Source organism: Pieris napi, chromosome 22 (assembly GCF_905475465.1).
Source record: "Pieris napi chromosome 22, ilPieNapi1.2, whole genome shotgun sequence".
NCBI lineage: Eukaryota > Metazoa > Arthropoda > Insecta > Lepidoptera > Pieridae > Pieris > Pieris napi.
This window is the reverse complement of record NC_062255.1, coordinates 7,722,416-7,744,841: the sequence shown is the minus strand read 5'-3', so window position 1 is coordinate 7,744,841 and position 22,426 is coordinate 7,722,416. Positions and strand designations below refer to the sequence as shown.

General features: G+C 31.6%; 3 protein-coding genes across 3 annotated transcripts; 1 reads left to right on the top strand and 2 right to left on the bottom strand.

Moving 5' to 3' along the window:
* Window positions 1-42: 42 nt before the first annotated feature.
* LOC125060787 lies at window positions 43-1,827 on the bottom strand. The gene is made up of 2 exons (XM_047665854.1): window positions 1,688-1,827; window positions 43-1,607 (listed from the first exon to the last, which is right to left on the bottom strand). The coding sequence occupies exons 1-2, from the start codon at window positions 1,797-1,799 to the stop codon at window positions 1,024-1,026; spliced, it is 696 nt and encodes a 231-aa protein (XP_047521810.1). The 5' UTR covers window positions 1,800-1,827; the 3' UTR covers window positions 43-1,023.
* A 1,452-nt stretch (window positions 1,828-3,279) lies between these two features.
* LOC125060838 (chromatin assembly factor 1 p55 subunit) lies at window positions 3,280-9,777 on the top strand. The gene is made up of 10 exons (XM_047665946.1): window positions 3,280-3,449; window positions 3,591-3,768; window positions 3,868-3,983; window positions 4,206-4,410; window positions 4,941-5,015; window positions 5,439-5,621; window positions 5,907-6,024; window positions 7,377-7,507; window positions 7,758-7,935; window positions 8,478-9,777. The coding sequence occupies exons 1-10, from the start codon at window positions 3,428-3,430 to the stop codon at window positions 8,568-8,570; spliced, it is 1,299 nt and encodes a 432-aa protein (XP_047521902.1). The 5' UTR covers window positions 3,280-3,427; the 3' UTR covers window positions 8,571-9,777.
* A 927-nt stretch (window positions 9,778-10,704) lies between these two features.
* LOC125060933 (homogentisate 1,2-dioxygenase) lies at window positions 10,705-16,949 on the bottom strand. The gene is made up of 10 exons (XM_047666052.1): window positions 16,814-16,949; window positions 15,984-16,156; window positions 15,225-15,321; window positions 14,701-14,878; window positions 13,641-13,761; window positions 12,859-12,989; window positions 12,451-12,605; window positions 11,766-11,892; window positions 11,172-11,353; window positions 10,705-10,865 (listed from the first exon to the last, which is right to left on the bottom strand). Exons 1-10 carry the CDS (start codon window positions 16,826-16,828, stop codon window positions 10,731-10,733), a joined length of 1,314 nt encoding a protein of 437 aa, XP_047522008.1. The 5' UTR covers window positions 16,829-16,949; the 3' UTR covers window positions 10,705-10,730.
* Between the last annotated feature and the right edge of the window lie 5,477 nt (window positions 16,950-22,426).

Genomic DNA, 22,426 nt, shown 5'->3' with positions numbered 1-22,426 from the left:
TAACAGTTACAATAATTATTCCTTACTTGTATACATTTACAAAAACAAAATATTAAAGGTGGTATTATAACAATTTGGATGTTATTGGTTGTCTTTGGTTACAATTTAATTTCATTCTTAAAACAAATTGTAAAATGCTGTTATATAATAAGTTAATCTATAAAATTTACTATTTTGCTTATTAAGCAAAGTATAATTAAAACATCTGTTGTATGAAATGATGGAGCACACTTTTTTGTACAAATAATGTCAAAACAAGCAAAAAAAGAAGCATTCTTACAATTTTTGATTTTTTCAGTCACAAACTGCCATACTCTTCCAAAATTATGGACTAATTATAGCCAGTTTTTTTACTACACATTTTCCTGATATGGAATATAGGCTCCAAATGATGCCAGATGAATGTGTAAATATTTTTTTTTAGTATATACATCCAAAATATTTAATGTATGTATCTCATATTAATCAATCTATATCATAATTGTTTATATGAAGAATCCAAGACCAGTTATAAGTAATATAATGGTAACTAGAACATTGCAAGTTATTGTTCAATAAATTGTTAAATAACACACATATGAAACTATTTTTTCTGTAATTATAATTATAAACTATAACAATTTGCTAATGTAACAAAGTACAAAAATAACTCGGAGTGTTAATATATAAATGCATTTTTAATGTTATATACATAGAACCTGTACACACAACCAGCTTTCGTTGTGGTAAATAGAAAAATATCTTATATTAACAGCAATACAAAGACTATTTATGACTACAAAGGCAGTACTATATATCATTGTTTATATGGTACAAATAATTTTGAGTAGATTGTATATTATGTACAGACTTACAATTTAAACTAAGATGGCAATATGTGACTAAAATGCACACATGTCACATTATATCACTTACATTAAAGGCACAAGCATAAAAACAAACATTCCCAAAACCCTAGCTTACTAAATTAACTGCTCAGTCACAACACACAGGGTATGTTTTAAAAGCATATGATAAAGTTGTCTATATAATAAAAGTTTCAGATATAAAAATATAAATAGCTTGTACACAAATAGTTGTAAACAAAAAGATGCAAGAATCTAAGCCAATGGCACTAACTATTTGTATTGCATTCAACAATTTTTGTACCCTATACGTTGAAACTCCTTTTAAGAGCATTAAGACATTGGCAAAACTGGAAGTACATTTCATTTGTTGAGAAAACCAATACATCTTTGTGCCTGCATATATAAAAACTGGTAGGAAATAATATGTTCCTTCTATGGAAATGATTGATAAGCTGTATAGAATTTGGATAATCAAAGATAAGATAACTATATCATATTTATAACAGACAATGTTATCCAATAAGGAAGATACCTGAGGAGTTTCGTTAATAGAGTCATTAGATACATTTTGATGCAATAAAGTCGCTAAGTCATTGATTACTTCATTCTGGTTCACTGTGTCGTCTGAAGCTATTCCCAAACTTATGATGGGTGATATGGAAGAACTTGATACTCCATTTGATAACAGCGACTTACTGCTACTAAATTCAGATGAGACAACATCTTGATAGTCTGGAATTGGAGAATGCACCAATGAATCTGAAAGGCAAACAAAGAACGATAAAAAGGTTACATTGGAGGGCAAAGGTACAAGAAAATACAAAAAACATAATAGTTACCTTTACAGCTTTCATCGCCTGATTTCCCTGATATTCGTTGAAGTCTATTGTGAGAATTTTCCAATATTTTTCTCCTCCTTGCTTCACGACGTGCTAACGCTGCATCAGCCATATTAACAAATGTCAAATATGAAAAAATGGTTTTGACAAACATTTGACCTATGACATATTCCATGATACATTCGACGGCTTTCATTGTCAGAATATTTTTTTATAATTGTAATATATGGTAACACAGAATGTTAGAGTGCGATTAGCGATAGCTCATAGCACATATTTTTTTAATCTGCGGAAAGAGGACATGGGATTTAAGTTTGCAGCAGTGCTAGATTACCTTCAAATTAATTTATAGACGCGTAGAAAATAAGAATTATATTAGTTCGCATATCTGCAACGTGATTTTCCAGACTCCAAACGAAGATGTCACGCCCCTTTTGCTGTATTTCGCTTCGCTTCGGTGTCGTCAAGCTAATGTTTCATACATGGTTTTTTTTTGTAGTAAACTAATATATATTTATGTATAGAATTTGGCTAATGAAAGGAGGTAACGAAAAAGCGCGGCAAATTTTTTTTTTTTTAGTATGGTATCCCTTAAAGTTTGATATATTATGTGGATTAAACTTACTTGATACTTGAGTTTATTTTATTATTTTTTACATAGTTACTATAACTGTATTTCTATGAAATTAAATACTATACGTATTTAGTCTTTTACTATTGATACTTAAAAGGACTAGCATTACATGGAAAAATAAAACTATATTTATTATAAAACACAACTTTATTCGGAATAATCAGAATCAGAATCCAAAAAAATCAATAAAACAAAGATTAGGCATAATATACCTGTTAACTATTCGGAAAAAATATATATTAGAGAAATAAAAATGAGTAATCGCATGAAGTATCATGACAATAAATCATACTAACCTAACAAATTAAATGACATTCTATGTTGCCATCCGAAAGTTTTCAAATAATTAAATTATCTTCCTTCATTTAAGACAGACTCTATTTCAATTCATTCAAGACAAAACTTTGTGACAGGGACTGTGACAGAGACAAGATTAAAGAGAACTTCTTAAGTGAGTCTGAATTAAGTTTATTTTTGCAAAACACGTAAGAGCAAATTTTAATATAAATGCTTTGTAGATTATTAATAGGTTAGTTAAACAATATTTGCCTATTCTCTTTATTTAAAGAAAAGGGCGAGAATAAAACTAAAATCTCTGCTGTCAGTAGACCTACATACTTCAAGATTATTTAATATTATATCATACTGTGGATACATCTTTATGTATATATGCTTATAATCAATCACCATAGAGTATTTAATTTTTAAACGTAATTTTTAGCACTTGAAAGACGCGGAATTGAGAATCGTCATTTCCGTTTTGTTTCAATAAATTATTATATCCTCGTCGCTATATGTAAAATAAGTTAATCAATTACTTTTACTTTGATTCATCATCCTTATTTTAGTTTTAAGATAACAACTAGATTGAAATTCTTTTTTCATCATTCTATTAAATAAATTAAATAGAAAGTGTATCTATTAAACCGGAAGTTTATGTGCCATATGAATCCACCATTGACCATAATAACGCCAAAGAGAAGAGTGAAGACGTTTGTAATTTGTCTTTTGCTGTTTGGCGCCTTTCGGCACTGAAAGCCCGGTGTAATTTTTTTGTAATTTAGTTAAACTATCATCGCAGTGAGAGCTTGATAATATCACAAAATATGGGTGATAAAGGAGATGGAGGTAATTTATCTGAAACAAGTAAATTATGTGTTTGTAATTTCCATTTACCAAGGCGCTTGACAAGAGCTGGCTTTGGTTTTTTTGGTTATCAAAAATGTCTATCCTTTAGCGTTTGATTTAGTTATTCTTCGTTTCTTTCAGAAACATTTGATGATGCTGTCGAAGAAAGAGTTATCAACGAAGAATATAAAATATGGAAAAAGAACACACCGTTTCTTTATGATCTGGTTATGACCCATGCTCTAGAATGGCCCTCTTTAACCGCTCAGTGGCTTCCCGACGTAACCAGACCAGAAGGAAAAGATTACTCTGTACACAGGTATGACGAGACTTAATGAACTAGACCATGAATAAGACTATCTAAACTTGTATCTTTTTAGTATGCCTGTCTATTGATTTTACTATCTTTTGTTTTTAGACTTATCTTGGGCACACACACATCCGATGAACAGAACCATTTGCTTATTGCAAGTGTTCAACTACCAAATGAAGATGCACAATTTGATGCTAGTCATTATGATAATGACAAAGGAGGTATGACAATAAACTAAAAACTATATTACACAAACAAATTTTAATGAAAATTATTACAGAAAATTTGTTTTTGGGCTAATCCTGCATTAGATTTTTTAGGATGCAGAGTAGTTTATTACCACTGCATAGACAAAATGTAACAGTCAAATAATTTCTTTAAAATTAATTTTAAGTTACTTAGTTTGGCTATTAAATTAATATATTAACTATTTTCCTTTATAGAGTTTGGTGGCTTCGGTTCAGTCTCAGGAAAGATAGATATAGAAATTAAAATAAATCATGAAGGTGAAGTGAACAGGGCTCGTTATATGCCCCAGAATCCTTGTGTTATTGCTACCAAGACTCCTTCATCAGATGTTCTGGTCTTTGACTACACAAAGCATCCTTCCAAGCCAGAACCTTCAGGAGAATGCCATCCAGATCTAAGGTAAAATTTCTTTAATAATATTTATATAAATTATCAGTCTGGTGTTTGACTGGTTATCGGTTGAGGCATCATTCCTTTACACTGAAGATAGACCTTAATTATCCTCCTACGCATGTTAATTGAGTGTACATACATGTCTATATATATATTTTGACGGGCTTCCATATAACTAAGGATACCTGGAATATAATGTACAAGGTGCATAACACATGCATTTGTTACTTTTATTACTTTTTGGTCTGAACAGATAGACACAGCAAGCATGTCTTAATTTTTTTACAATTTAAAAATTTTGCTCGGTTTAATACAATACTATGTCAAGTTTTTATTACAAATTGATGTGATCTATTAGATTTTATGTGTTATGTATAAAATGTCCCTAAAATTTTTTAGTGCAGACAGTGCCAAGTGTAATTCTTCTTTGGCAAAAACATTCTGCACTTGACATAATATGGGAATCATGCTTAATGCTTAGTCTAGGCTCTAAATCCTTGTTATTATGAACTTTACTGTATGAATTGTATAAACAGGTTGCGTGGTCATCAAAAAGAAGGCTATGGTTTGTCATGGAACCCCAATCTAAATGGATATCTTCTTTCAGCAAGGTATGTAAAAAACAAAATCACATTTTTGACTAAATTTTAATTTTATTAATATTTCTTTAACTGATCACTAAAATTTAGTAAACTACATAATTCAACATATCGGGTACTTTTCAACTATTAAATAATCATCACTTTAGGCAATACCTAACATTGACTCCTGTCTTAACAGTCATATTTAACTTGGAGGTGCAGTTGTTTGCAAGTTTAAAAACATATTTGAATTGGCTCTGCTAACTATGGAATTGCTTTATATTCTTTTAAATAAATTTTCAACAAAAATCCTTTTGTTTTTCACTACATTGGCTTATTTCTTGGTGGTCACAATTGAATGAAGATTAATAAACAGCCAAGAGTTAGTCCAGCTTGGGATATCTATTTTGAATCTCATAATACATAGATTAAATTCTTTTTCTATATTTATAGCGATGACCACACTATATGCTTGTGGGACATCAATGCCACTCCCAAAGAGGGACGAGTAATCGAAGCTAAGTCGGTGTTTACTGGGCACACAGCTGTAGTAGAGGATGTGGCCTGGCACCTCTTGCATGAGTCCCTATTTGGGTCTGTTGCTGACGACCAGAAACTTATGATTTGGGATACCAGGTAAGGTTTTTTATGATTTATAGATATGATCTGTTTTTACATATATATAAATTTCTACAATTCGAGGACTGCCGATGTTTCGCCAAAATATTCCAGTTATTCTAAACCTATTAAGATCAAGAAACAGCCTGTTTAAAATGTTGGTTAATTAGAGTAGAAATATCTATAGATAAAGAAATAATTTTTAATTTCCGTAACGTAATATGTGTAGATGGGTAATTTTTTTTTTTGAAATATCTTTTATGAGCAAAAATCTAACATTGCAACTAATGTTTGTATTTCCAGATGTAACAACACATCGAAACCCTCTCACACAGTGGATGCTCATACAGCGGAAGTGAATTGTCTCAGCTTTAACCCATACTCCGAGTTCATATTGGCAACTGGAAGTGCTGACAAAACCGTAAGTATATATAATAGTAATTTAAATAAGTAGTTAGTAGTAATTTGAATAAGTAGTTAGTAGTAATTTAAACAAGTAGTTAGTAGTAATTTGAATAAGTAGTTAGTAGCATATTTTCAAAGTCAAATCATTTATTTCAATTAGACCACGTAAAATGACACTTTTGAACGTCAAACAAAATTCAAAGAAGATTCTAGTTGCCTAGATGTTAAATAAGTAGTTCACAATACAAATTTCCATTGCATGCAATATTTTCATGTAATTTACATTAATGGACGTCATATAATAATTACCAACTGTTTATTTTTATACTTGTAAGTAGCTGAAATTGTTACACCTTGCTCGATATGAATTGGAATGAATTTAAAGAACATAAAACGCTTTAGCCTCTATAAGCAGTAGCTATGGCGAAATAGGAACACGCAATTACAATATAGTGAAAACATGTTTTATTTAATTTTTTTAGTACCCAAAGTTCTTTGACTTTTTTAAACAAAGTCAAGATATCTCAATCACTCAAGAAATAAATAAGGTTGTAAGGGTTTTTGGAAATTTTATATTAGAACCAGTATTCTGTCTTTCCATTCGCACATATACTAATCTAATAAGATAAATTTTTCCATTATGTAATTCGCAAGCAGAAGTTAAACGTTTTTAATTGCCATCAGTCTGTGTCATCTACTAAAAACATAAATTTGACACGTTCCAAAGATAATGAGGCTTCCAAACATATAAATAAACACCCCTGTTTTGTGATGATATATAGTCATGGTGCGTGTACTTATGTACGCGCGTAAGAAGTTATACTTCTTTGGCTTTCTTTATTTTTTTTAAATATTAAATAATTAATAATAAATATTTAGCGTTAATAATTTAAAAATATTTAATATTTAGTATATTATTCAATTATTAATTAATATTAATAATAATAATTATTTATTATTTTATTATCTTATTAATTCAATTTAATAATCAGGTAGGTTTCATAACCTTTTTCAGACCTATTTATATATTTATAACAATAGGTCTTTCTGAAAAAGCATTGCTAAATTTCTTTGAAAAAATAATGAAAACTCCTTTATTTGTTTAGAAGGTAAATGTCATTATGGTCATTCAAAATTTTTGGCATAGCTGCTGACGTCACGCATATTCTATTTCTTTTTATTTGTAGATTGTCTTATTCCCATCTCGCTCGCGCACGCTCGGCGCTCATACTGATAATTTTGTGTCACGGTGCGCGGGCATCGTAAAATTTCACTCTCATAAATTTTTCATAACGCGCCTAAAGATGTATAACTTTAAAAATGTATACAAAATATATTTCAATGGTTAAGGCAATGTTAATTGTTTAGGTCGCCTTATGGGATCTCCGAAACTTGAAGTTGAAGCTTCACTCTTTCGAGTCTCACAAGGATGAGATATTCCAAGTGCAATGGTCACCGCACAACGAGACCATACTGGCTAGCAGCGGTACTGACAGGAGGTAAGATTTCAAATATATTTTTAATTGTAGACACTAAAATTAAAATTTCTCCTAAGATATTCATCGAAATTATTCAGTATACATTAAATGTTGGTGATTATATAACTATTTATTTAAAGCTCCGTCAATCTCATTTCAATTTGGAATTCTTTGTAGGTCTTCCCCAAAGAAAGATATTGGAAAATAATATTCATATTTTTAGACATTATGGCTACTTAACTTGATTAATTTAACTAAATATTATTTTTAGACTGCATGTGTGGGATCTGTCCAAAATCGGTGAAGAACAGACAGCGGAGGATGCAGAAGACGGTCCCCCCGAGTTGCTCTTCATCCACGGAGGTCACACTGCCAAGATCTCTGACTTCTCCTGGAACCCTAACGAGCCGTGGGTCATCTGTTCAGTTTCTGAGGATAATATTATGCAGGTATAAATTTGTCTTTTTTTAAAATTTTATATACATATTAAATATAATTTAATAATAAATTTTTTATAAGTTTTATTAAGTGTATGTGGTAAGTTACATATTGTTATTGACACAATTTTATTATAAAGTTTAAAGATTTGTTGGTGTCTTCTTTAGATGATAGAACTGACATGAAAAATTTAATTATATAATAAAAAATCGCTAATAATTAATCTAGATCCCAAAAAAGGATGATAATGAACAATATTTTAAATATTTAACAATATATAGTTTTTAAATTAAAGATAATTTCAAATTAAAAAAAAACATGTTTTCTGATAACTATATTAGTCTACATTAATTTATTTTAAAAAATCGTGAGTTTCTTTTAAACTCTCAACAGATTCTGAGTTCTTTCACATTAAATAGCTATGACATATTTTACTGTTGTAAAATTCGTGTTTTCTTGAGTCAGTTTAGTTATGAGAGTTATGTTTAAAGATAAATAAATAATAAAGTATACATAGTACATATTTAGTAACTTTTATGGTTATTATTATCAGGTATGGCAAATGGCCGAAAACATTTACAATGATGAAGAACCGGAGACACCCGCCTCTGAACTGGAATCTAGTGTCAACGTAAACCACGGATAGTGACTACACATTAGGAAGGGTTACACATATATTTTACGTAACGGTCAGGTGTGGCGGGAGATTTAAAACGGCAAGTTTGAAGAATACAATAAATTCGCGCTTATATGTTTAAGAAATTTGTTCAAACATGCCACACAATTACAGTAATGCCTGGTTTCTCTATCTCCTGTCAGAACTTTTATTGAGGTCTTTGTACTAAACATGTCAAGTTTTAATGGCGTATCTGAACCAGCCAACAGTGAAAAAATTTTGTATTGAAAAAATTATTGTAAAAATGTAAAAATTTTTGGTACTGTACTATTAAGAATTTCGGAATAGTGTTGGTTCTCCCCGCTTTGATCATACGAATAACTAGGCCCATATTCAAAACAAGATAGAAATTAAAAATAGCGCCATCTTGTGGTAACCGACAGACATTAAGAAAATTTATAGTGAGCACTTATTAGCTACGTAAATTCTTAAAAAACTGCCATTGTGTCTAAGTTAACGCGTGATATCAGGAGCACATTATCGAAACAATAACTGGTTTGATACCCGATCAAACATTTGTAGACAGACTTGTCTAAAAATAATCAAATATATAGACATGTTTGACCACATCGAGTTCCACAAAAGAGAAATAGCACCGGAGTCTTCAAGAAATTAGTACTATTTTCAAATTTAGTGAAAACTTATCTTGACAGTTCAATAGTATTAGAATATGGGGCCTATGTTTTTATCTCATTGACAATTTTATAGATTTGTTTCACTTGTATAACCGCCAATCATTAATAGTTATGTATTTCTATAAACCTTATTTTGAAAATTGAAAATCGATAGTACAACGGAAAACTTATCAATTCCCCAAATCATATTCACTGTTACTTTTATTTAGGGTCCAATACGAAGAAAGCCTGAATTGTTTTGTCATAAATAATATAATTAACACTAGCAACACTGAGAGTTGCTGGCAACTCACGAGACCTCAGCAATGAACAATAGGACCCTAAATAAATAATGAATCTCTTCCAGATTTATTTTATATACTTTATGTTTACAGTAAATGCTTTTAATAATTTTTGTCATGAGAGGATTCCAATATTATTTATTAAGTTATTATAAGTCACAATTCGCCGATACAGTTGTATGCTCGGTGACGCGACTGAATGTCTAATGAAATAGTTTAAGTTCTTCTAATTATTACGAATTAAATAAGGTAATGATTTAACCGAGTTTTATTTTTAACCGAGCTTTATGAGCTTTGCTTTTCCTATTTCAATAAAATGGCCTGTGCCTGTAGATTCTTGCGCCTTTATTCGGTCATAGCGTGATAACTTTGGTCTCATTAATTCACTCTTCAAATAAAATGAGATTAAAAAAAAACATTGTATTGTCGGCATACCTTAAATTCGCCGATTTAATTTTTAAATATAGTTTGCATAGTATAGTTCCAGTGTTCCTCTACATAAGTCAGCAGATGGTTTGACACTTGGCTTTTTCTAGGTATAAATTACTATTGGTGCGTTCCACTAAGCGTTCACAACGCTCACGCTCACGACCGCTGATTTCCCCATTCCACTTGATTGTGAATGGGGATTATGGAGCGTTTCGGGCGTTCATGTAAATATTACAAATGTCAAGTTTGAAAATAGTAAAATTTTAAGGAGGTTAGGTAATCATAAACAATAAGTTTTGATATTTGTGACTTAAATTTATTTATGTTAAAAGTGAAGAATAATTGAATATTTTATAAATAATTTTGGTGAAGTTATCAAACAACTTAAGTTTAAATATAATCGAAATGCCTTTGACGGCAGTTGGATATTTTTCTTGTCGCCATCTTTAAGCTTTGAATATATTAATATTATTATTTGTCATATTATTTCAAAAAAAAATTCAAAAATTGCGCCAAATTATTCTCAACGTTCACAACGACCCACCTCTTTAGATGGGTCGTTGTGAGCGTTGCGTGAGCATTAGTCATGACGTCATGAGTGACGTTTTCGCCGTGACCACAACGACCGCGGTCGGTATGTGAAATGGCTAAAGGAGCATTTTGATCGTCGTGAGCGCTTAGTGGAACGCATTATATATGACGTTAACAATGACGTATATAAATCGACAATCATTATTTTGCGTATAAAAAAACCATTTCCCAGCGACTAGAATTTATTCATATAATTAGACATTTAAATGATTAGAAAACAATTTGGGCAATTGCTGCCAACATTGATGATATTGAGGGTCGAGTTTTTGGCACGTTTCAGCTCCCCACTTCGTGATGGCCATACTCAGAGATGATTCGAACATGAATGCCTGTGAACAAGCCAAAAGAATCAGAAAAAACTGTTCTGTTCTTATATGAGTAAATTAATTGTTAATGTTAACAATGAACATAGTAATATTTTATTGATTTTTTTTGCTAATTCACAAATAATTATTTATGGCTTCTCGTAGTTATGATATAGTAATATATATTGTATTACTTATACTACATTATTGTTAAGAGATTTTTCGATATTATTTCTGTAATAGGTTTTATAACAATTATTAATAATAATTTAGAGATTAAACTTCCTACATGGTTATTATATGCGTTGGATTTTATATTTAATAAATTACCTGAGTCCCGACGGCAATTTTCTGTGGAGTAAGTTCACCTGTTGAAGCAGCCGTAAAGCATTGGGCATCAGGGCCGTGTGGAGTCATCATGGAGTGTAAAGAGGCTCCGCCGGGAAGAAAGCCACCTTCTTTTGCCTCATATGACCCCAGGATCAGACCCATGAATTCGCTCATACAGTTTCCTAATCAGTGATTTTATCGTCATAAATTTTGGTTATGAGTGATTTTTCTGACTCTTTATCAGTTTTTGTTATTTTAACTAACAAGATAAATAAGAAGATTGTTTTTTTGTTTAACCTCTTTTGTAAAAAGAGTGTGTTTTGTCATGTCATGTTAAGTTGTAGTTCAGACGCTTAGCAATAAAAATGACAATATATAACATTTAATAACACTTAAATTCCGTTGGGATTGCTTGCAAACGTCTAATTTTTTTTAAATACACATGCATAATCAAAGTTTAAACTATAACCATAAATAATAGACTTGAAGTTGGGACGCATTTTGGCCGATATCGATAACGATATCATAAAAAATTACCCATTATTTTTAAAGTTTCTCCACATTGAGTAAAAATATATTTAAATATAGACTTACTGTGGTAGTACGGGGGTCTAAAAGTGTTCTCTTGAACCGACCATCTTGGTGGAAAAATAACAAAATCTGCTATAGCGACTCCTGGTTTGGTGGATTGGCAAGTCAGAACTGTGAATATTGATGGATCCTAGAATATAAATGAAAATTATAATATTTTTACTACGAAGTACTTTTTTTTGTGTGTGTTGGGTTTAGACATAAGGGGTCATAGTTCGCGTTACGTCGCATTTCTGAATCCTCGCCCTGCAATGTGGAACTTGGAAGCGTAACGAATGTGAGGGGGGGGGTAGCGGGTCTTGTTTTTAATCATGTAAATTATAAACGCAGTTAACACAATTACAAAGATATTTTAGCGTCTTTCCGGTAATTTTTTCTTTCTCTGTTGCAATTAACTCATACAGTGCAGGCAAATAAAAATTCGTAAGGAAATCAATATCTAAAACCCTAGGATTCTTGGGAGTTTATTAAAAATATATATTATCAAAGAAAGAAAGACCTAAGGGTTGTGACTTCACTTGCTTATATACTCAATGAGATACGTAAATAATAATCGTTTCGTTTTGACCCAGGAGGCACTTTGGTCTTTTTCCCCTTGCCCATTTACAATTACGAGTTAAAGAAATTTACATTAAATCATTATTTTGTTCGTATTCTTAAACAAAGATGTAAATTTTTAAATACATACACAGTGGTCAAAAGATACAGAATTGATGACCATAAACTTGCTCAGATCGTATTTGTAAGGTGCATAGTTGCCATGCCACGCCACAACGTCGAATGGTGAATGATTTTGTTCAGCTTCGAACAACACTCCATGGTATTTGCTTATTATTTTGAATCCTTAAAAAGAATTTAGTCATTTTACTGTCTATATAAATATGCAACAATATTCCCGCCAACAGTTGACTAGATTCTCTACTTTATAGGTTTTTAAACATTTTATAAATTTAGTTACAACTTACGTTTACTTTTATTACAATAATATTTAAAAAATTGATAAATAAAATTTCAACATTTATAGTTCTATAAATAAAAGTAATGTATTAAATAATGTTGCCTTCGTATGGTGTATGCTAGCTACCATAGACTATACCTGGTATTTCTTCATCATGGTAACAAGCGACGGGTGTAAGAAAGTCCCGAGGGTTGGCCAGTCCATTGGCACCAATGGGTCCAAGGTCCGGAAGCTTAAAATGACCATCGAATACTTCGAGGATGTATCCCCTACAAAATTAACACGTAGTTGAATTAATACACCTACAAATCGCTATAATGACTTTATACCCTAATTTATTGAGTCTACTAAGGAAATGACAAGTTCTCGAACTCTGCCGCTGGGACCTTCGAGACAGTCAGCGACAGTAGAGGATCCTCTCTTTAGGTCGGAGTAAAAGCAGCACCTTCCTTTATTCGAACTTCGATTTTTAATTTTTATTAAAATTAAGATCATAGATAATTTTTATTTATTTAAAGAGGATCCACAGATTAGCTACGACAGTTCTAACCATGTACAAGAAAAAACGTAATTATTACTGATTGATACAAAAATTATAACATCATATAAATAAAAATAAAAATAAAAAATAATATCTTAAGGATTCTAAAAATATGCGAAAATCTAAAAATAATAAAAATGTATACTTATTTTGAAAATAAGTAAAAATAAAATTTTAAATTGTCGCTAGAAAACGACAAAATATATTTAAACTATTTTAGGTTAATTTAACGAAATATATCTATAATAATTCTAACCAATCCCTAATAACGTAGGTACCTACATAATATGTCCTAGACTGATTTTAAGATCGTAACACAACATTGCGAATTCATTGATATAATATATTCTAGATAGATTCTTTTGTTTATAAAATTTACCTTGTAGGTCCATCAACGGCTACAGCAAATCTCATTCCAAGTTGAATGACTGCGATTTCATTTGGTGCAACCTCCAGTTTCCCAAACTCGGTCGTTATCTTCAGAACTCCTTGTTGTGGTACTGAAATGGTAAAAAAAAGATGTCATAAAAAACCACTGGCACTACAACCTTTATGGTCCGGGCCTCAGCTTGCTGTATCTGTTTGGCTCTCAGGCTGGTGGCTGGTTCCTCAATATGTTTTCCTTAGACACACAGACAGAATGTCTATTGGTACACAGCCGGGGTTCGAACCTACGACCTCAGGGATGAAAATCGCATGCTAAAACTGCTTGGCCGAAATTGTTCATGTTAGTTATAAAGCTAATTAATATTTAATAGGTATAAGTACTATACCTCATTTCATCATATTATTTGTGTCACTTATTATGACATAAGACTGCATAACATTACTTTCAGACAATTCATTCCTTTAGGTATGATATAAATATAAAGTAAAATAGGTTTAATCAGGTCAGGCTAAAGCTGCTGGACTGGTATGTAAAAATCGATAGAACTATTCTAAAATAAATCTACAATTAATTACTCAGGTACGTTTGCTACAACCGAGAACGGAACCAAGTATTCTCTGTATTTTTATTGAAGTTATACTTCTTTTGGCGCGTTAGGGAAATATGATTCGAGTAAATTTTTTCTAATGTTAGTGTCGTTTTCTCTACAAACGTAGAATAAGGCGAAAGAAAAAATTTTGAAAATAAAAATATCTTGTTACGCCAAAGAAGTATAACTTCTAACGCGTGAAAATAACACACGTTTTTTCGTAATAATGTGGTAAATTACAACAATGGAAACTAATGAAACGTAAAAGTACTACGTAAAATTATGAAGTAAACATATATATTACGTATATCTCAGCCTTCGGGCCGGCCAGTTTTAAGTTGACGAAAAGTAAACCTCATTTACATGTTCAAAAATAATTGGAAAAATGTTAACTTATTGCTTTAGTATTAAAAGAATTGCTTTAATACTTATTGTATGATAGTGCAAGTTGTGTATACATACCAATAAGTAGATCACCATCGCTGCTGTAAAAAGCACTTTTATCCATTGTGCTGTTACAAAGGTAGACATGGATGGCGATTCCATTGCGTGCTCGAGGATCGCCCGCGCCGCAAACTGTATGCAAGCCGGCGACGAAATCCACCTTTTCATTTGGTATATCGAAAGGTGACCAGCGAGACTAAGAAATAATTTAAAATTTTTAGTGAAGTTGTGCTAATAATTAGAGTAAATGTGAAAATAATTAGAGTAAATTTTTACGATGCGCGCACACCGTCACAAAAACCCGACACCCTGAAGTTAGCTGTAGTCAACATTTTATTTAATGATATTTAAATAAACTTTATTTAACTAGATAATGCGTTATAATAAAACTTTATCATTTTGTTATCAACAGAAATAATAGACGGAGAGAAAAAATTGTACCTTTGAATCAGTTTCCAAATCGTTTTTCAGTTACTCTATGACGTCAAGTTTAACAAAATGATTTCGACGTCGCTAGAGTAAATATAATTAATAATTCATACTTGATTAGGATCCGGTTCGGCTTCATTCCAGTTGTGTGTTAAGTACTTGGCAATATTCGACCTTTTGAACGGCTTATGCACCACGGATGGACGGATTCTGTTAAACACCATAAAGCATCAAAGTTGGAATTAATTGAGAGTTATTAAATCGTCAATTTATTTAACAACGGATCGGCTCGCTTCTACGTGGTTAAAACATATTACACGCTTTATATTAGCTTCACCTGTATGTGTATGTATGTATGTATGTAACCGACTCCTTCGGACTCGATTTTGACCCACTTTAAACGGACAGATTTTATTCAAATTTTGCGCACCTATCAAAGATCGATGACAATGCAATAATCCGAAAAAAAAAATTAACTAAAAAACAAATAATAGTTGAAAAAACTAAAAAACACTCTCTGTGCCATATTTTTCGTCTATCGAGCAACCCACGCTTTTTCACAATAATACCAGTATTTTTTGTTCATTACCATTTTCAGCCTAAATAAGGAATTATTTTTCACTTTTTAGTTTGATGTGCTTTAAAAGCGTGTTTTTTAGTTTTTTTTAACTATTTTTTTTTTAATAAAGACTTTCCATTTTACAACGCATTACGTCGACAGCATGTGTCAGGCACATTAGGCTGATCACCCACTTACCTATGGGATTGACAAATGATCATAAAACAGATACAGAAATCTAAGGCCTACTCAAAAAGATTGTAGCGCCACTCATTTAAGAGTTTACAGAAGTATTATGACGGATTATGGATACCTGTAAAGCCACGAGCGTTTATTTTCACTTCTCGGAGCAGTAAACGCACTACCAGACAGCTGCTCCGCGTAAAGTCCGTATGGACATCTTTGGGGACTATTCTGTCCCACTGGTAGAGCCCCAGGCCGACGCGGGTCTTCACTTGTGAATTCCGAATCAAAGCCAGTCAGATACTGTTAAAATACGGAATAATAAAGTTATGAACTCGTAATGATAGCGAACGAATTAACAAATAAATAAATAAGTATATAAATAACAAGCTTAGTACATATATAAATAGCTAATGTATCTTCGTAAACTTTAAATGTAAGATAGTCAAGACGTTGCGCAAACTAATTTTAAAATTTGACCATTCATACCACTCTCAAAACTAGTAAGTACGTTTTTGACATACGAGATTCGTGCTTAGGTAAGTATCGACTCTGAGGTTGCGATTCAGAAACGAGAGTAATTATAATAATAAATTCTCCTAATTTTTATCTCATTTTTTTTCTTTTCTTTCTTTATAACATATTTCTCCCATATAGCATTTGAAACAAACAATACGATTACAGTTAAGAAGGTATTGGGAGACTGGTTTCCAAGGTGATATGGATGACCAGGCTTCCATTCCGCAGCACAGTCATACTGAGTCATAACAAAAAATTACATAAGTACATGAGTAGGCAAACAAATTTAACGTTTAACAAAAAACAAAACAGTTAACTAGACTAGAGTAAGCGCGAACTTCCGTATATCAAAATTAAATAAATTTATAACGTCCGTTTTTTTGCGTTATTAAGCCTCGTTCCTGAATACCCTAAGGGAAAAATACTAAAAAGAAATCTTACCTTTAACTCCGACATAGCGATACGTCGTGTAATGTCCAACAGCTATTTCTAACTTATATAAAACATCGCAGCTCAGTATGCTAATAGACTCTTGTTATTAAAATAACTGGTTTTACTGGAGTTTACTTCAAAAACAAGGCAGGTATCTACTATCTCGTAAACATGATAATAATATTTGTATTCGTTATCCCATTGCACAATAATTCTGATTATGGCAAGGTCATGTCTATTGGACTTACATTGCTAAAGTCGCAAAAAGTGAACAGAGCCATGCTATTTCAATCTCGTAGAAAAAAGCTTTCTATATATTGATACGGAAAATTTATCTGCGCATAAATTAGCGGAAATGTGAACAGGAGTTTCAATACATCCAGCCTATTAGGGAATATACGACTAAGTCACCTTCTTTATTATTAGGTGCATATTTACATTTCTTTCAAGAAACTTCTGCCGGCGTAGAGCTTATAAAGTGATTTCCAGTAGCATCATGAAAGAGCTTTTGTACATGATGCAGATTCCGCAGTTGCCACTAAATTTGAAGAATGGGCAGTACAAGAGTTTTTTTAAACGTTTGCCCCGAACGTGATTCTTCTCGCCTTATTTATATGTATAATTTATCTGTTCATTATAATGTAACGAAACAATCCCGGTGTTTCGTTCCATATGTTATCTTAATTTATTTAAAAGAAATCATAGTAATAATTTAGATCAAAATGACTCAATCGTATAAACACATACAAGTACTTGTTCATTTGTTCATATGTTTGTGTATTTGGTATATTGTATAGTGCTAAAATATTGTCATTTTGATAAATCTTTGAGTCTTTTTTTGAAAAGGCAAATATTTTTTTTTGAGGTAAATTTGCCTTGGCTCCTTACTAAATCCCTACAAATATGCATACCTTTCATTGTCCGTTGGGTGAACTGGCAAAAGTTCTATTATTTGTTAGTGCCTATTAGTTAATTTCTTGCATTTTTTATTATGAAATTTTGCTTTTCCTAATGAATTTTTTATGTTTGCTTTTTTGTTTCGTCTGTAAATATAATTCACTTATTGTTCACTCTTGTCAATTTAGGGTCGCCTGTTAGGGCAGGGCAGTGTTTTTTGAAGTTATACTTCTTTAGGCGCGTTATGAAAGATTGATGAGAGTGAAATTTTACGATGCGCGCGCACCGTGACACAAAATTAACAGAATGAAGTTGCCCACGGAAGATGCTACGGCATTGGACATAATTTAAAAACAACATTCGAATAATAATAGAATTTATGTTACACTTAATGTAAAAGAATAATAATAAATATTTATTTATTTAATTTTTCAAATGTAAACTGAACTTTATTGACTATAATGACTCCTTTTCCAGTCTTTGATCATTTAATTGTAATTAATTACATATTTGCATGCAATCAAAAACTATTTTTAATAATGCCAAAGAAGTATAACTTCTTACGCGCGTACATAAGTACACGCACCCTTTTTTTTACTAATAAATTATAAATACATGGTGTAAGTTTCGTATTTAGATTCTAACTGAAATTATCATTAATAAGCGATACACAATGTGAAGGTGTGCTACGTGTGTGATATGAATAATTCAAATACACGGGGTAATAAAGCAAATTTTATTTCTCAATATTTATTATGCAATAATGAACAATATAATGTCAAGCAATTTAATATCAATAGAACAATATACAATAATTTCATTGAATGAGACAGAGTATTAAAAAAATATCTGTAATATAAAAAACTAATAATAATTTAAACAATAGTCACGAAAGCCTTTTAACAAAATTATCTTTAAGAAATATCGATCACAACAAAACTAGAATAAAAAATTCATACGCAGTATAATTTTCCCTAAAGTAATCAAACTGATTGTTATTAATAAATAAAATGATATAATAATTAAAAATATAAATGTCCCATTCCGGATTATATTTCATTTGATTATAGTGAATAAATGGAATATACAATGTTTATCGGTTTTCAAACTGTAATAAGTACTATATCTTAACAATATTATTGTTCTTATTAATACTTTAGTTTTGGAACCACAGACCATAGTTCGAGTTTTAATGAAACCTAAAGAGATATCATCAAGGCAAGACTACAACCATAGATATAATTGTAAAATTCATGGTAACACGAAACCATTGTCGTCAATACAATTCAATATATTCTTATATAATAATAAAGTTTATTTGCCCTTTCTCAATATTGCATTTTACAGGTTTACACGCTGCCGGTATTGACTATTTTTGTGACAGGATGTGCCAATAATAGGAATATAGAAATCATTTGGTAATAGGTCACCAAATAAAATAATAATATTTAACTATATTTCTACTGTGAGAGCCAAGGTAATTCTACTAAAGACAGTAGATTAACATCAAAATTTAACCTTTATAGTAGCCCATTTTAGTTCCTAATACTAATGTCGTTTGCATAATATTTTAAATTAAGTTAATACTTGACCTTGAAGTAAAATATTACAGAGGTCAAATAGTATGAAATATAACATAAAAACATTAAGAGAGACTTCGTCATATAAATATTATTTAATTTGTGACATTTTCTTTCGGTAAAATTAATTCAGTTAGTCTCCACTGAAAATGTAAAAATATACACATATTACTTCATTTTGACAAATGCCACGAACTACGGTCTGTGCGTTTGGCCTTGCGAAAGAGACAGATACAGTTTTATAACTTGCACTTTAAATGATATAACACACTCTCTCTCTCGCTCAGAAATAATCAACCGAACAAATCGTCATTGTTAAGACGACAACAAAGCATGTTTTAAAACAGCCACAAAACGAACTTCATACGATTTCGTATCAAAATAATACTTAAAATATAATTTATAGTTTATGGTGCCTTTCAAGTATTATATAAGCATTATTTTTGTACTAACTATTCTATTATCTATAATAAAATTATTATTATTAGATTTATGTTTTTAGCAACTGCTGGATCAATTTAAAATTCTATCACCAGCTTTCTCTGCTATATATATGCTATATCCCAGAGTATGTTTTTTACATATTAAACAGAAACACAACTTCTATATTATAGTATTCCCAAATCCATTAAGAATATGTAATATAATATATTTTCCGTAACGAGCTTTATATAAACCGGAAAATAAAATATTTTATGGGTGAATATGTTTAATAAAAGCTTTTTTTTTATAGAACAGGGGGCAAACGGGCAGGAGGCTCACCTGATGTTAAGTGATACCGCCGCCCATGGACACTCTCATAGCCAGAGGTCTCGCGAGTGCGTTGCCGGCCTTTTAAGAATTAGTACGCTCTTTTCATGAAGGAACCTAAGTCGAATTGGTTCGGAAATACGTCAGTGGGCAGCTGGTTCCACAAAGTGGTGGTGCGGGGCAAAAACTGCCTTGACGTCGAGGTGATACGTGTGGAATTTCGTATTCTGCCTATTTCATTTTAAACTAGTATGGGTATAAAAGAGACGTTTGTTAGTGCTTATATAATATTTGAATGGCCCAATATATAATTAAATTCGCCAAACTTAAACACAAATCACAGATACAAAGCATACAAAAAAAATTTGCTACGACTATATTTGTAGGCAGTACAAAATGTGCACCTAATTTGGAATAATCACTGAGATATACAAAATAAGTGCCCCGGAGTTTGGTAAAAAAGATATTAAATACGCATTCCATATTTAAATAGAAGTTGTAAAGACTTTGTGACTCCCGGTTCTTTTTCTACCCTCAAATAATTATTTTCTATTAAATTATGATAATTATAACTACAATGGGACAAGAAATAATTGCGCACAAATATTTCTATTGATCTAGACTTTAATTATATATTTATGAAGATATACTTCTTTAGGCGCGTTATGAAAAATTGATGAGAGTGAAATTTTACGATGCGCGCGCACCGTGACACAAAATTAACTGAATGAAGTTGCCCAAGGAAGATGCTACGGCATTGGACACAATTTAAAAACAACATTCGAATAATAATAGAATTTATGTTATACTTAATGTAAGAGAATAATAATAAATATTTATGTATTTAATTTTTCAAATGTAAACTGAACTTTATTGACTATAATGACTCCTTTTCCAGTCTTTGATTATTTAATTGTAATTAATTATTTTCATGCAATCAAAACTATTTTTAATAATGCCAAAGAAGTATAACTTCTTACGCGCGTACAAAGTACACGCACCCTTTTTTTGCAGACACTGCTAAATCAAATTACCAATCCCCAGCTATTTTTAACTAAAGCTCGACAATTGTTGTCTATCAACCAATTTGTCTAAAGATAACCATCACTTTATATGTATTGGCTTAGTACTGTAAGGAGAGTATGTATTTATAAATAAATATGTTAAAACATATATGAAACATTTATATATATTCACTGTAGCGTTTAATACCTAGGTAACACTGAAAATGTTTAGAAAATCAAAAACGGCTCAATGTAGAAAGTCGCCAATACTTTTATTGTTTTTCGAAATAATCTCCGTTCCTCTCTATAAGTAGCGGCACGAACCTCTAGCGCTGACCGTTATGCGCAGAAGTAAAAAATAAGGTACCTGAGGGGGGCTAGCGGAATGAAGAGCGTCGATTGGCTCTCCAGTCGCATTTTGTCCCCCGCGCGACAGTACACATGCGCAGCAATCCCCTCCACGTATCGGCCAGCGCTAGACTTACGTGCCGCTGGTTATACACATCGTGGCATTCGATGGAACCACTAAGAAAAGCAGTGCGCCCATTCTTCCTTAGGGGCTCTATGGCAGTTTCGCATCTTCAGGGCTCATAAAGCGAATACCTCGAATGTTATATTTAGTTTTAGATTCGTAGCAATAGCATAGCTTCCATCACCTGTGACAATGTCAGCATTTGAGTCACCGCCGTTGAACTAATCTAACATTTGGCGATACCAAAGCAAAGGTATTTTAGGTTAAAGTATGAGGAATCCATACGCACTACTTCCACACGCCTAAATGTTCGTGTAATATTTTTTGGACTTATACCAATGCCTAGGTTCATTTTCACGTGTAACAAGAGTTTTAGATTTGCCGCCAATTCACAAAAACAAATGACAATATACTACATTAGGTTACCAAAGAGTTCTAAAATTGAAATTCAAAAAAGTTTTCATTAGCAATGTTTCTAACTGGCCAGTTCTAAACATTTTCAGTGTTACCCACGTACTATGCCGTTCCGTCTCTGCATTTGTGACGAGCTTCAGAACTTCTACTCAAATATTCACTATAAAACAATACGCGAGGCACTTCTTAATCCTACCTATACATAGAATATCACATGGCTCTTCGCCCAAAACGTTACAACCAAAAATATTCAAACCCACTTGAATTCGCACACGTCACCATTAAAATAGCTTTAAAAATAAAGCTAAAAAAGGCTCGTGAACTCAAAAAATACTCCGTTAAACTTGAAATTAAATAATTTTGATATCAATTATAATATGAATGTCCAAACCAATGCATCAAGTTTCAGAATAACGTACTACAGTTGGTAATTATTCTCTACTATCTATGTTCAAAAAAAGCGCTAAGTCTTACATCCGTACGTCAAAAATGTCCTAGATTTTGA

Coding starts and splice junctions, on each gene's coding strand:
- LOC125060787 (XM_047665854.1), bottom strand. CDS start 1,799: ATGGCTGATGCAGCGTTAGCACGTCGTGAAGCAAGGAGGAGAAAAATA. Junction 1,608..1,687: donor AGGCGATGAAAGCTGTAAAG/GTAACTATTATG, acceptor TTTGCCTTTCAG/ATTCATTGGTGCATTCTCCA.
- LOC125060838 (XM_047665946.1), top strand. CDS start 3,428: ATGGGTGATAAAGGAGATGGAG. Junction 3,984..4,205: donor TTATGATAATGACAAAGGAG/GTATGACAATAA, acceptor TTTCCTTTATAG/AGTTTGGTGGCTTCGGTTCA. Junction 5,016..5,438: donor GGATATCTTCTTTCAGCAAG/GTATGTAAAAAA, acceptor CTATATTTATAG/CGATGACCACACTATATGCT.
- LOC125060933 (XM_047666052.1), bottom strand. Junction 12,990..13,640: donor GCCGTTGATGGACCTACAAG/GTAAATTTTATA, acceptor TTAATTTTGTAG/GGGATACATCCTCGAAGTAT. Junction 11,354..11,765: donor TAGACCCCCGTACTACCACA/GTAAGTCTATAT, acceptor ATCACTGATTAG/GAAACTGTATGAGCGAATTC.